At 40.5% G+C, this 15,658-nt stretch overlaps 1 protein-coding gene across 2 annotated transcripts; it reads right to left on the reverse strand.

The window, feature by feature from the left end:
- Positions 1 to 4,225: 4,225 nt before the first annotated feature.
- LOC137384107 (interleukin-20-like) lies at positions 4,226 to 14,882 on the reverse strand. Of its 2 annotated transcripts, none has more exons than XM_068057715.1 (6): positions 14,804 to 14,882; positions 13,617 to 13,801; positions 13,459 to 13,521; positions 12,898 to 13,050; positions 11,355 to 11,429; positions 4,226 to 6,577 (listed from the first exon to the last, which is right to left on the reverse strand). In XM_068057715.1, exons 2-6 carry the CDS (start codon positions 13,773 to 13,775, stop codon positions 6,494 to 6,496), a joined length of 534 nt encoding a protein of 177 aa, XP_067913816.1. In that variant the 5' UTR covers positions 13,776 to 13,801; positions 14,804 to 14,882; the 3' UTR covers positions 4,226 to 6,493. The 2 variants fall into 2 exon arrangements, with proteins under 2 accessions (XP_067913816.1, XP_067913817.1); XM_068057716.1 differs by having other exon boundaries at positions 14,705 to 14,833.
- Between the last annotated feature and the right edge of the window lie 776 nt (positions 14,883 to 15,658).

Raw genomic sequence — 15,658 nt, forward strand, 5'->3', positions numbered from 1 at the left:
TAACAGTTGCTTTCTCATTGTTTAAACAGAAGTCAGTTCTTATGGTATTTGATGATCCTTGAACTACAAGCCAGGACAATGGAGTACCTTGCACATGGGGTGGTGCACTATGGTGTGGTATCAGGTGATGGAGTTTAATTGATGGCAGGTAAGAGACACCATCAAAGGATGTTTCAACAGCCTGAATGTCCTCCTAGTGCCTGCGAGAAGAATTTGATAAGGACTCATGGTTGTCATACCTTTGTTTTGAGAAAGTCTGGATGGAAACCTCGGGAAGCTGGAATGGAGCCAGAAATTAGACTTAAAGAGGCACAGCATCCAACGTTTGGGGCTGCAGCCGGAGTGGACAAGTCATCCACTGAAGAAGTACGGAGGAAGGGACATCGACGGAGTGACTGACCAGAGAATCCACCCCCATGCAAGGTTCTCCAGAGACTTGGTAATGTAAGTACCAAGGGGGATCGGTACCATTTTAGGGAACTGTCGTGAACATACATATTTGGTGTTATAGGAGTGTGCTATACATTTTTTGGAAACTTGTTGGCGTATGTATCAAGGGGAACGTTGTACCATTTTAAGGAGCTGTCATGATCAGACTAATTTGGTGTTATAACAGTGTTTATTTGTCTTTCTATCATGTTACACCGAGCGAGTCTACAGCACAGAAACAGGGCATTGGGTCCAACTAATCAATGCTGGCATTTATGCTCCAGGCAAGCCTCCTCTCACTCCTCTTTATCTCGCCCCGTCAGCTTTCTCTCCTATTTCTTTCTCCCTCTTATGCTTAACCAACTTCCTAGAAATGCATCTATGTTATTTGCCTCAACTATTTGTTGTGATGGTGCATTCCACATTTTTATCACTCTCTGGATAGGGAAGTTTCTCTTGAGTTACCAATTGGATTTATTAGTGACTATTGTATATTTATGGCTGCTAACATTTGGCTCCCCTATAAATGGAGTATACCCTATCAAACTCCTTCATCATTTTGAAGACCTCTATCAGGTCATCTTCTTTTATTCTCATTTCTAGAGAAAAATGCCCCAGTCTGTTCAGTTTTTCCTGGAAGTTATAAACTCTCAGTTCTGGTATCATTCTAGTAAATCATTTTTGCACCTTCCCCAATGCCTCTTTATCCTTTTTATAATATAGAGACCAGCACTCATAGTCTAACCAAGGTTCTATGCAAGTTTAATACAACTTCTCTGATTTTTAATTCACTCTAGAAATGAACTCCAGTGCTTTGTTTCCTTTTTTTAAAGGCTTTATTAACATGTGTCACCACTTTTAATGATTTGTGTATCTGTACCCCTAGATCCCTTTGCTCCTTTACCCCATTCAGATTCTAATTATCCAAGCAATATATGGCCTCCTATTCCTCCTATCAAAATGCATCACCCAGCAAAAGAGAAGGCTGAAAGGTGACCTGATAGAGGTCTTTAGAATGACGAAGGAGTTTGATAGGGTAGACATAGAGAAGCTGTTGTCATTTGTAGGGGAGCCAAATGCTCGGAACCATTCGTAAAAGATAGTCACTAATAAATCCAATTAGGAATTAAGGGGAAATTTCTCTATCCAGAGAGTAATAAGGATATGGAACACGCTATCACAACGAATAGTTGAGGGGCATAACATAGATTCATTTAAGGGGAAGCTAGATAAGCGTATGAGGAGGAAAGAGATAGAAGAGTAAGCTGATAGGGTGCAATGAAGAGGCTCATGTGAATGATAAATGCCAGCATTGATTAGTTGGTCTGAATGGTCTGTTTCTATGCTGTAGTCTCGCTCGATGCAACTCGATGTTCTAGTTATAAAGGTGGAGAATTCTATATTGAAATTAATTTGCCAATTAAACACCCATTTAAGTTTATTAATGTCTTCTTGTATTTTGTCACAATCTACCTTGGTATTAACTATACCACCCAATTTGGTGGTGTCAGCAAATTTAGAAATTTTACTTCTGATCCCAAGCCCAAATCGTTAATGTAAATTGTGAACAACAGTGGTCTCAGCACCAATCCCTGTGGGACACCACTTCCCACCTTTTGCCAGTCTCCCTAGCTGCCCTTAACCTACTCTCTGTTTTGCAGCCAATTTGCTATCCATTGTGTTACCTGCTCTCTAACTCCACCTTAGGCATGAGTCTACCTTGTCAAACTATAGACCTTAATGCATCACACCTTGGTCATAGTACATTTCACATTGCAAAGGATGCTCTTCGACTGACTTTGGCAATGCAGAAGAGAAAACTACGCACTATCTCTGATTATTGTTTTGTTATCATATATCATATACACACTGGAGTTTCAGCATGATTTCCACTCAGGTTAGAGCCTCATTTGGGCGGAATCAAATCAAGTAGTGCAAAAGATTATGGAGTTTTAAGCATACATAACTTGCTCCCATAATCAGTTTATACTCAACTATCTGCGATCTTTTAGATTATTTCAACAGTCCCTTTGCCTGCAACTGGAAATTCTCTGGGTCAGAAAGGTGAGTTTCTGCTGATTGTGCTTGTTCAGAAGGAGTTTCATCACGTTGCACCCAATTTCTCAGGCACACAGGCACCCGTGGTCACATTAATCCAGCGTTAATCACCTGACCAGCAGTGACCAGCGGTCAATTGAAGCCAGTTAAAAAAGTAAGACCAAACAGCATTAAAAAGTCCATTGATCTGCCCTTCTGCAGCAGAATTCATCAATCAGTTCAAAAAGTTGATGAATGGCTTATTGCCTGGCAACCCCACAATTCTTTGTGATGCTGGAGGATACCATGTTCCAGTCACGAATCAATTACGATCAATTATGCTGCTTGGTTGCACTAATTTTTGGGAGATTTTAATTCGTTCTTATGCTAATGGGAAGCTGGGATGTAACTTCACCTTAGCAAAATGACCACGATGTCGGGCACATTTTGGGCACAATTCACCAATTGCAGATCTGGCAGAAATTTCAGGCCGATGTGTCAGGAACAATATCAGGAAAATAAAGTGCAAAATCTAAATTTATTTTGAGAGGTTGGGTAATTCCCCTGTTAAAATCACTGCAATTGCAGTAATGATGTCATAGTGTCACACAATTCAGAACTAAACAAATTGATATCACAGAATATCTTTAAGTGGAATATGAATCAATCCAAATATGTAAATATGGGCAGGACCCGGCAGCTTCCTTCATTAATAAGCTGCCTTGAATTTCATTTAACTTCCTTTCTCCTCCTCATTAGGCGTGCCCTTACTGAATGTCTATTTCATAATCTCTTGACAGCCCCTCCTGTTTCTATGTCAGAGCTGCATCTCCCCACTTTCACACAAACTGTTGCCCATTCTGTATGCCTCTTAATTCTGTTTAATTTGTTTCAGTGTTGTTCTTATGAGTGTTTGTTAATACCACTTCAGTTCAGTTATTAGGCTGCTAATCTGGAGGCCTGCACTGATGATCCTGTAGAAGTTCAAATCCCACCAGGACAATTTTGAGAATTGAATTCAATTTTAAATTTGGAAGTAAAAAGCTTTTGGCAGTAAAGTAGCCATGAAATTGTCATATTGTTGTAAAACCCCATCTGATTCACTTAGCCTTTTTTTGGGAAAGGAACTGCCTTCCTTAACTAGTCTGACCTTTATGTGACCCCAGTCCCACACTGACCTGGTTTACCCTGAAATGCCCTCCGAAATGGTCTAGAAAATCACTCAGTTACCACCACCTTCTTAGGACGACTCCGGGTGTGCAATAAACATTGGCTTTGCCAATGACACTCACATTCCCATGAATAACCTGAAAAGAAGTCTTTTAACCATTGCCGGTTTTCCTCTTAAGCACTTCACATCCATTCCAGTTTTTCTATCCTATCTGTGTGGTTTTATTACAATCCCTTTCTTTTGTCCTGCTCATTTTTAAATTGTTCTCATCTGTAATTTTTCTAGTTCTGATGAAGGGTTGTTTGAATCATTAACTTTGTTCTCTCTGTAGATGCTGATCGACCCGCTGAGCGTTTCCAGCATGTTATATTTTTGTGTCAGCTTTACAGATTTTAAACTTTTTATATATTGCCATCTTCCCACCTCAAAGTACGATTCATGCAACACAGTCTACAGTGTGCACACAAAACTTAGCCTCAAGGCAGAAATATATTAAGATAGGCAGACTGAAGATCAAATATATAAAACCTTTTATTCAAATTTAATTGTACAATTAAGAATCATGAAAATTATAATTAAATTGCATTAACATCCAAATAAAATGTGCGTAACATGATATTAAGTAAAGCAAACCTCAAATGACATGAAAATGATTCAAAGTTTAAAGGGTGTTTTTAAAAGTTGTAAAAGTGGTTAATTTCCAGGAACAGCCTGGGTAACCTGTTCTGGAAAGTCTGTTCAAGCTATGTCATGCTTGTCATTAGTAAAAGTGCAGGCTGCTGAAGACTATTTTATCTGTTGTATGAATTTATGCATTGCTCTAGTTACAAGTTTTTAATTTAAGTTCATAAGTTTGGCAAGCAGACACTTTATTAATCATTAAGTTAGTTGTATTTTTCCTTTAACCAGTACTCATGGAGCAAAAACAAACATTATATATTTTATTTCAATAAATAAGCCATAAAGGATAATTTAGCACCATCAAATAAATACTTTACAAGCTATATGTTTTTGCTGATATTTACTGATCTTAATAGTCATGACTACAAAACGGTGAACTGTCTAAAATATATTTACTAGACTTCCTCATAAATACACATGAAATTTGGATTTTAAAAATGGCCTAATAAAATTAGTTACAAATGTCTTCAGAATGAAAGGAAATAATAACTTGCACTTATATAGCAGCTTTCATGACCTCACGATGTCCCAAAAAGCTTCACAGCCAAAAGTACTTTTGCAGTGTGATCATTGGCATAGTGGGAAATGCAGCAATCAAATTGCACACAGCATGGTCCTACAAACAGCAATAAGATAAACCAGATAATTGTTTTTTTAGTGGTAAAGATTGAGGGATAAATGTTGGCCAGGACACCAGGAGAACTCCCCTGCTCTTCTCAAATAGTGCCAAGAAATCTTTTATGTCCATCTAAGAGGGCAGAATGTAAAGAAAGCATCTGCTACAGTGCAGCACTCCCTCAGTACTGCACTGAAATGCTAGCCTAGGTTGTGTTAAAATCACTAGGGTAGAGCTTGAACTCACAAGCTTCTTGACTCAGAGGTGAGAGAGTATTACCACTGAGCCAAGCCTGACCTTACAACATTGGGCGGCACAGTGGCGCAGTGGTTAGCACCGCAGCCTCACAGCTCCAAGGACCCGGGTTCGATTCCGGGTACTGCCTGTGTGAAGTTTGCAAGTTCTCCCTGTGTCTGCGTGGGTTTTCTCTGGGTGCTCCGGTTTCCTCCCACAAGCCAAAGGACTTGCAGGTTGATAGGTAAATTGGCCATTATAAATTGTCACTAGTATAGGTAGGTGGTAGGGAAATATAGGGACAGGTGGGGATGTTTGGTAGGAATATGGGATTAGTGTAGGATTAGTATAAATGGGTGGTTGATGTTCGGCACAGACTCGGTGGACCGAAGGGCCTGTTTCAGTGCTGTATCTCTAATCTAAAAAAAATCTAATAATCTAATTTGTTATGTTGTGCACTGTAAGACAATGCTCAGTTCACCATTAGCAGATACATTTAGGTCCAACTGAAGAAGGACAGAGATTTATTCATTGATGATACTTGGCAAGTGCCTTAGAGATAATAATGGTTATTATATTATTATATTAAGAAGTTGAAAAATACAAATAAATTTATTAAATAAAAGTAAACTCCAGCCTCATTATAATCAGTTCTCAGAAGCCAACCAATCCTTGCTCTGTAACAATATGCATACCATTCACTATGTACCAGAACTCAGCACATTGGGGGTGGTGGTGACATCGTAGTAACGTCACTGGACTAGTAATCCAGAACCCAGGCTAATACTCTGGGGACATGGGGTTGAATCCCACCATGAGCAGATGGTGAAATTTGAATTCAATTAATAAAATCTTGAATTTTGAAAAAAAGCTAGTCTAATAGTGACCATGAAACAATTGTCAATTGTTGTAATGGCCCTTAGGGAAGGAAATCTGCCATCCTTACCTGGTCTGGCCTATATGTGACTCCAGACCCACACCATTGTGATTGACTCTTAAATGCCATCTGAAATGGCCTAGAAAGCCACTCAGTTCAAGGGCAATTAGGGATGGGCAATAAATGCTGGCCTAGTCAGCAACACCCACATCCCAAAAAATGGATAAAAAAACAATATCTAACAGAATAAAGTTCAGTGGTATAATAGGTAAATTGCTATAACTGAGAACTTTATAGTAAGGGTGGAAGTCTGAAGAATTCAAAAAATACATTAATTTAATATGTAAATATAATAATTAAATATTATGTGTTCATTCCTTATCCAAGTATTTCTTTGTATTCAGTATCTTCTATTGTCACATTTTTTCTGCTGTACATGAGGAGGTGCTCAGTTCTGATGAGACTGCGCCATCCAATGGATGAGAGAATCCACTTCACCAATGGCTTTAACAGCAGCTGTATTAAAATCCAACTGATGAAGACAGAAATTAATTAATTAATGATAATTGGCAAGAGGTCAGATACAATAATAGTAAGAAGGAGATAACTATTTTCTCTCTATGTCTTCTATTCTGTCAAGACCTACCTTTCTTCCTCTACCAGGGACTACCAGATAGCATTGGCTATAGACCATGGACCAATAAGTGTAGCTTTTTGATTGGTTGCAGGTTACTGGGTGTTCTGACAACTCTTTCTCCCAGCTCCACTGAAACGCATTCATATAAAGTTTAGCTCTCTATCTAGTGGCTTAAAGGAGAACTGGTGAAAGGTTTAGCGTTTACAATTAGTCTTTACCCACATATTCGCTCTTGAAGTCAAAGCTGACTTAAACTTCAGGCAATGGTGAATTGAAGAATGCTAGATGCAATTATAGGTGTAACACTATCGTCAGGCAAACATTGAAACTTAAAAATTGCAAGCTCCCTGACTGGAAAGACATTTGCATTGTACCAGACAGTGGTGAAACAAAGGGAGCCAGCCCCCCACCCCCCAACAATACAAGAAGAGACCTGGTCAAACCAGTCGGTCACATGACCACCTGCTGGCTAACTAGGGGAGTTTTAAACTGGGAAAACAGAATTTGAACTCAGGAGGCTGTGCTCCTGGAACTGAAGCAGAACCCTGTCGGCCTGCCTCCATCTCTTTCCCACGGAACTGAATCTTGTGAAGACACGTAAACTCAAAGAGAGAAAAAAGCTCCTACGTGAACAAGGTTTACGAAGAATACTGGGCCCCAACGGAACACAAGACCATATCTTCAATCAAGGACTGCAGCGAGCTCGAGAAATAGGAACATGATATTGCCTCAAACTGTTCTACATATCTTTTCTTCTGTTCTTTTTGGTCCCTATTTGCAAGTGTGTATCGCGTGTGCATGATAGCTTGGGCACGCCGTATATTCGTAGGCATTAACCATATTAGAGTACACGTTTATGGTTTAATAAATTTCATTTTTCTTCTTCTTTAAACCACAGAAAGGTTGTTTGTGCTCATTTTTTTTGTCTCATAATTGGAAAGTTGTGAACAAGGATTCACAAAGGGGGAAGCTTAAAACACAGTGTGTTTAAAAATAAAACCCTGTTACAATAAGACCAGGTGAAGATAGTAATAGACCCCTAGACACATTGTTCACCTGGACTGTATCAGAAATTGGGTGCTAGCGTACCCACAGACGAACGAGTGAAATTGGAAGTGGGGAGCCAAATTGTTCCCAATCAAACAGAGCAAAATATCAAAACAGGTTTTCTTGTGGTTGTGTGTGATTGAATACTAACATGTCTGCAACTGAAATGAGTGGCTCTCCAAGCCATAGTGAAGTAACTTGGGATAAGTTAAAAGCACTGTCTATGGAGGAGTTGAGAAAAATGGCTGAGCAGTGTGGGATCACTGTACGTGGCAAGGCTAGGAAGTCTGAACTCCTAAGGCTAGTAGCCAACCATATTTCCCTTGAATCTGAAGAAGCAGAGGCAGTGTTAGAAGCAGACCCAGACAGGGTATTATTAGCAAAGATACAATTGGAACAAAGGAACTTGAATTAGAAGACAGGGAAATAGAGAGAAAGGAAAAAGAGAGAGAGAGAGGCAGGAGAGGGAGAAAGAGATGGCCTTCCAAAAGAAACGTGAAGAAAGTGAAAGGCAGGAGAGAGAGAGAGAGAAAGGATGTTCTGGAAGGAATGCGAAGAAAGAGAGTTAAAGTGGCTTGAGTTAACTAGGGCGCGAAAGAGTAGCCCTAGTGAAAGCATGGCCAATATGGAGGAGCACAATTCAGGACTGGGTACAATATTACTAAAACTCGCCCAATTAATTCCAAAATTCAATGAGGAAGATGTGGAAATGTTTTTCGTGTCCTTCGAGAAACTGGCAAGGCAGCTAAAATGGCCAGCTGAGACCTGACTGCAAGGCAAACTAACTGGAAAAGCCCATGATGTTTTTTCCTTGTTGCCAGATGAGTGTTCATCAAATTATGAAATGACCAAAAATGCTATCCTTGGGGCATGTGAATTAGTACCCGAAGCCTATCACCAAAAGTTTAGAACCCTCATAAAACAAGCCAATCAAACTTATCTGGAGTTTGAAAGAAGCAAGCAGCTGGCTTTTGACCAATGGCTGAGGACTTTAAAAATACAACTCAGCTATGAGACTCTCATCCTGTTAGAGGAATATAAAAACTCTCTCCCATTCTCAATAAAAACCCATGTCGAGGAGCAGCGGGTTCAGGGAGCCCAGCAAGCAGCCATTCTGGCCGATGAATTTGGTTTAATTTATGAGTCAGTTTGCCAGTGGAGAATCTTTCCTGATCACCCCCACAAATCCAAAAAAGACAAAGGGTGGGAAGGTGATAGAAGCCCAGGCAGTTCTGAGAGAGAAAGGAAAGCAGGAGACACAGGGGGCACTCCTCCCGCCAAAAAGGGAGGTGCTGTGAGCAAGAGTGAGACACAGAGACCTGTGTGCTTCCCTTGTAATAAGGCAGGGCATTTTAAGGCTGACTGCTGGAAACTAAAGGGGAAACCGGTAGGGTTAATCAGGGCACATCCGCTCAGTGCAAACGGGACCCTGATGGAAAATACAGAATAAGCTGTGGCTTTAACTGCAGTAAGAGTGCAACCCAGGAAGCTTACTACGGCCAGTGCAGGAAAAGCTAATAGGATTTCTGAAGGTTATCAGGGTTTTGTGTTTGAAGGGAAAATAATTCCATAGTGATTCTCAGGGACACAGGGGCCACTAGATCCCTTTTACTGGAAAAAGGCCTGACCTTTCCCCCAGAGAGTGCAGTGAACACCAAAATGGTGGTGAATGGTATTGGAGGGCAGTGTATGCCTGTACCTGTATACCAGGTGCACCTGGAGTGCGACCTAGTTTTGGGACCAGTGACCATAGGGATTGTCCCTAGTCTGCCTGTGGAGGGGGTTGACCTGCTCCTAGGTATTGATCTGGTGGGGCTGAAGGTGGTAGCCCCCCCAGTAGTGAAAGAAAGACTGCAGGAGGTCAGAGAGACAGGGCAGTGGCAGGAGACGGTCTCCTGCAGTTTCCCTGAATGTGTAGTGGATCAGGCCATGATCAAACCAGCTCCCCCAGAGGGGACTGCATTGGCACTGCAGGCAAATGACCATGAGGTCTGCCCATCCGAGACTTTCTTTGGAAAGTTAGGAGATCCAGGGAATGAATTAAATGGATTTTCCCTAGCTGAGGCTCAGCGAGCTGACCCAGTATTGCAAGAGATAGCACAGTCTGCCCAGCCTGAAAATGAAGCAGAGGGAATCCCTGATTGCTACTATTTAAAGAATGAGGTACTGTTGAGGAAATGGAGTTCTCCTCACAGACCTGAGGGCAAAGAATGGACAGTAATTCACCAGTTAATGGTGCCACAGAGGTACCAAGGAGAAATATTAAGAAGCGCCCACGAGACTATAGTGGCTGTACATGCCAGTACACGAAAGACCAAAACCCACATAAGGCAGCAGTTTGACTGGCCAAAACTCCACAAAGATGTGGTGGAGTACTGCAGGAGTTGCCACATGTGCCAGGTTGAGGGGAAACCCCAAACTACAATGACACCTGCACCCCTAAGTCCTGTACCAGTATCAGGAGGACCATGCAGCAGAGGGCTGGTGAACTGTAAGGGACCCCCACCAAGAACAAAAGGGGACAGGCAGGCACATGGCTGGCAAACGTTTAGAAAGAGAAGGGGAAAAAGTGACCAAAAGGGCAGGTTAAAGGAAGTCTGAGAAGAACACGGATGAAAACCCCTACCACCTGGTCAACCAACCCTGTAAAATGTGAAAAGTTAGACCTCACATCCTCCTATCTGAATGCAGACTCTGGAAGCACCCAACCAGAGTTGCAAACAGCATTTACAGAAACCTGCAGAGACAAAGAGAGACCTCTAGGGGGCAGAGAAACCGTGAGGGTGATGCCTCACCGAGTCACAGGAGAATGCAGTTAATTCTGCACAAATACCTGCAGGTAGGAGTGTCCCAGAGAACAAAGGGGAGATTAACAAAGCCTCCACCCCCACAGTCAGAGGAAAAGGGAACCATCCATCCCCTGAAGCCAAAAGCCTTTGCATGAATCAGGGAGTTCAAGATAGACCTGCCCCACCCACTCCACCAATTCTCCTGAGAAAAAAGAGAGAAAATTAAAGCAGCCCTGGCACCCAGAAAAGACCATTTTTAATAAGCTTTAAGATTGGTGAATGAATGGAAATGAATGAGAGAAATGCATGGCTCTTTTTGTAGCTTATGTTTCTCTCAAACTCTGTAATGAAATACGCAGTTTTTCTTCAAATCACATTTCATTCCCCTGGGTGTGGAGCTGTCAGATAAACCACCCCCCCCCCCCCCCACCACCTGCCAAGACTGAGACACACATTATTTCGCCACATGAACATTAAAACTTAAAAATTGCAAGCCCCCTGACTGGAAAGACATTTGCATTGTACCAGGCAGTGGTGAAACAAAGGGAACCAGTCCTCCCCCAATACAAGAAGAGACCTGGTCAAACCAATTGATCACGTGACCACCTGCTGGTCAACTAAGAACATGATATTGCCTCAAACTGTTCTACTTATCTTTTCCTCTGCTCTTTTCGGTCCCTATTTACATGTGTGTTTCGCGTGTGCATGCTAGCGTGGGTGCATTGTATATCCGTAGGCATTAACCGTATTAGACACATTGCTCACTTGGTCGTCACACTATATAAAGAGAATATTTTTGTTCTTACAGAAATAAAGTAGAAAGTGTGTCAGCTTACATTTTCAAAGGCATTGTGAATCTCCTCTATCCTGACTTTGGATTCTTCTCCACAATGGCACTGCAACTGTGCACTCTATCCAATAGAAAAAAATCAGTGAGATGGGGACCAACAACCCACAGTGTTCAAACAACCATCCTGAATGCACAAATAGTCATTGTTAAATCAACACATTTTTTTTAATTCTTTCATGGGATATGGGCATCGCAGGCCAGGCCAGCATTTATTGCCCATCCAGAATTGCCCTTGAACTGAGTGGCTTGCTAGGCCATTTCGAGGGCATGTAAGATCAACCACATTGCTGTGGATCTGGAGTCACATGTAGGCCAGACCAGGTAAGGACAGCAGATTTCCTTCCCTAAAGGACATTAGTGAACCAGATGGGTTTTTACGACAATCGACAATGGTTTCATGGCCATCATTAGACTAGCTTTAAATTCCAGATTTATTAATTGAATTCAAATTCCACCTTCTGCTGTGGTGGGATTCTATATATACTAATCACTTTTAATTCTGGCATGAGACTGATAAATGTCACACTATTTATTAGCTAACAAACTGCATAACCATCGTTTAAATTAAAAATACAATATATAGCAAGCATGACATGCACATAAGTACATTTTTACTCTGTAATTGTTAAAGAGCACTTCAGAGCTATCTAGAACATCAAAGACTTTTATTTATATAGCATCTTATCAACTCTCTCGGAAACAGCTCACAGCACTCCATGTATAATGAATTTGATTGTCGAATGTAGGCAAATCAAAAATGACTACTCTGATTGTTATTATTATATTGTTATATAAAGGCAACTGTAATATTGGTGATTCATATTTTGACATTATGAACTGATGTGACCTATACTAACATTCTGTTATATAGGCTGCCATTATCCTTTTTTTACCACTCTCAGATCAATGTCTGTATAATGTTGTGCACAGCCAGTAGACTGAATTATACGTCTGGTTGTGCCTCACAGCAGTTCACACTAAGTGGAGTGACAAAGAAACTGTTTATTTATGTCCACTGAACTCTGCATTCCTGGCAACTAAAGTTATGAGGGAGCAGCCAAGAATGATCATTCTCTATGAATATTAAAAAGATTCCATATTAAGTTTCTATCCTTCTCAAGTGGTATAGTGTACTGACTGGAAACTTCAAAAATGTGATTGGCACTTGGCTGGATTTGAACTGGAGTGTAGTGAAACTATCTAATAGAGGAAATCTTACATCTACTAGCTTCAGTGTCAGATCAGGGTACAAGGCTTGAGTTACAATGCCTCTTTTGCATCAATATGTGCCTGAAAGTGCTTTGGATTGACACAAAAATAGTAGCAAAAAGGAAGCTGTTATCAACTGGCACAGCAACATAAATATTAAAGCACTGGGCCCCTAATCAAAGGGTCCAATATTACAAGCAATGTTGGTAGAGCAATAAATCTCATAAATGGGTGCAATTCTATGGTAGGCGAAGCTGGGCAACACTCTATTACAAACGTAGCTTCTCAAATACTCAGAGGCTCCAATCCTTGTCACTTACACATTGCCGTAGATCTCGCTTGATGCTGAGGAAGGAGTTGGCCAGGCTACTGGTCCTCCTCTCAATAAGGGAGCTGGATGGGGTGTGATGTTTGAAGACAGTCTCCACATAGAACCGCAACATGTGGCGCAGAAAACAGCAGCTCTCCTCTGCCTGGAAATGAGAGCATGGACAGTCAGTGAGGGGAATGGGTGAAAAAGTGAGTCCATTTACAACTTTGCCTTCCTTTAGAAGGAACTAAATTTTATTTATTAATTTGAATGTAGAAGTTCCTTAAATAATCTTTAATGGCTCTAGCATCACTGATTTACTACTTGTTTAGTTAACCAGATTATTCAATAAGTACAAAACCTAGTTGGCTACAGATATATTAAATGATGAGTTAACAACCAAAATCATAATGATACCAATAAACTATCTGAGGACCAATGTTATTTTTTTTCAAAATCATCAATTAAATTACATTTATAATACAACTACATTATTTGTGAGATTATCAAATGGAAAACATTTAACTCTGCATCAAAAAGCAGACAACAAATCCTCCTCCACAATGATTACCTGAATGCCTTGAAATAAAGATTCAGTCAGAAACCTAATATCAGTGATGGTATCTTCTGCTTGCTGTCAAAACAAAAAATGGTTTTATTTCATATGCACATCAAATAATGTTCATTCAAAAGTCAAGAATAAAAGGTGTGCCTAAATGTTTTACTTACTATTATCTGCTTGATTTCTGAGAAGTAATCTCTAATTTCTTGTAAGTTCACCATCAATGTGCATTGCCCAAAATGCAACCTCTTGGTTTCAGCACCGAGAGGCTGATAGATGCTAACTGAAATAACCAGGCAGATAAAAGTCTCAAAACCTTTCATCATTGCAGGCAGCAGTTTCTAAAATAAACCTGGAAAGGAAGAAAAAAAAAGACTGTGGTATCTTTACATATTAAACATTTCATCACACCTTAAAATAATTCTTATTTATTTTATAGTAAATGCATTCAACTCATTGAAAATAGTAACATAGCAATGTTTTGGGCAGGAGAATGCCATTTGCCCATTTAGTCTACAATTCAAAACCTCCCATCACTATTGTGATTCTGGAACCAATAGCTCATTGCTACTTTTCTGAAGATCTATCACCCCCATTCTTTTCAAAAACCTGCCATGCTTTTCCATCGGACAATCTGTTGCCCTCTTACTAACAAAAGGCTCACATTTCCGATTTCCTTTTGACATCTTTAATTTTAAACCATATCTGTTAGTCCTCAAGTTCTGCATCTCACAGAAAAACGTCCTGGATCTAATGCTGCATTGTTAAAAATCTTAAACAATCTCCATCAATTCTCCCCTCGCCCTTTCTCTCCCTTTTCATAAGTAGCTCCTAACTCAGCTCCCTGGATTCAGGACTCAACCTTGTAGTCCTCCACTGAACTCTCTCCAATCATTTCAAAGAAAAAAATCTTTCAGCATTCGTATTTGCTGTCATTTTGGTGCTATTGAGTCTTGATATTAAGCAGTGGAGAGAAAAATCGTTATTATTATGGGAGAACTTCGACACTGCAGTTTTACTGTTCGTCGTTTACATTTTGCAACCCCTTATGCTCTGGATTCCATTCATCAAACGTTGCAGCAGAGATAATTAATTTGTCAGATAACAAGAATTAACAGGAATTAAATATTGATTGTCTGCACATTCCCTCCAGTCATTCATTTATTCCGCTTCAAAAGATACACACACTAAAAAGCTTTATTTCAAAGTATCCCACAAGGTAAATTAATTAATCTTATCCGGACAAAAATCATACCTGAAAGTTAGCTAACTGATTCCACTTTCAAATAGCCCGTTGGAGAATCCGATTTAACTTCTATAATAGACGAGCGGATCTGGATAGAGCGGAGCTTACCTGAGTGTGCTGGAACTGACTGCTTTTCCCTAGGGTTCAGGTGTGCTGATCTCTCGACTGTTTGTCCCCTTTATATACACATGTACAGCACGGTGGGAATTTTTCCAGATCATTTCGACCTGGAAAGCAATGAAAAGACATTGCGTTTCATCAATAATTTGCGCAAACCGGATGCTGCAATGAAAAACGGTTCTCAGCTGTGTTGAAATTTTTCAATTATAAGTTATTAGAAATTTCGACTACTAATTACGTTGCTTAGAAGTGATTATGCCATGAGCAATTATTTTGCGTCCTGCCTCAGCCACAAAAAAAAATTGAAAGGGGAAAGCAAACCACTTTAAGTTAGAGCAGAACATGTTCATTGTTCCTTTGTGTATATACAGGGAGTCCTGCATTCGAACGAGGTAGACAGCGGCAGATTGGCACTGTCGCTGAATTAGTAATCAAGCGGCTCAAGCTATGTCCTGGGGACATGGTGCCCAGCATGGCAGCTGATGGCAATTCAATTAATTAATTTTTCAAAATCTGAAATTGAAAGCTAGCATGTAACTATCATCAATTGTTGTAAAACCCCATCTGGTTCACAAATGTCCTTTAGGGAAGGAAATCTGCTGTCCTTACCTGGTCTGGCCTGCATGTGACTCCAGACCCACAGCAATCTGGTTAGCTTTTAATCGTCCTCTGAAATGGCCTAGCAAGCCACTCAGTTGTCAAGGACAATTAGGGATGGGCAATAAATGCTGGCCTAGTCAGTGGCGCCTACATCCCATGAAAAGAATTTAAAAAAGGGCTCCTCGTCCCTTAGTTGGTGATTGATCACACAGACAAGTAAAAGAGGGTTGCACTTTATTGAAG

The sequence above is a fragment of the Heterodontus francisci genome, chromosome 25, assembly GCF_036365525.1.
Source record: "Heterodontus francisci isolate sHetFra1 chromosome 25, sHetFra1.hap1, whole genome shotgun sequence".
Taxonomy (NCBI): Eukaryota; Metazoa; Chordata; class Chondrichthyes; order Heterodontiformes; family Heterodontidae; genus Heterodontus; species Heterodontus francisci.

What these genes read in the sequence shown, in the direction of transcription:
- LOC137384107 (XM_068057715.1), bottom strand. Translation starts at nt 13,775, where the DNA reads ATGATGAAAGGTTTTGAGACTTTTATCTGCCTGGTTATTTCAGTTAGC. An exon ending in CAGAAATCAAGCAGATAATA is followed by an intron (nt 13,522 to 13,616) that starts GTAAGTAAAACA and finishes TTGTTTTGACAG; the next exon opens with CAAGCAGAAGATACCATCAC. An exon ending in CTTTATTTCAAGGCATTCAG is followed by an intron (nt 13,051 to 13,458) that starts GTAATCATTGTG and finishes TCTCATTTCCAG; the next exon opens with GCAGAGGAGAGCTGCTGTTT.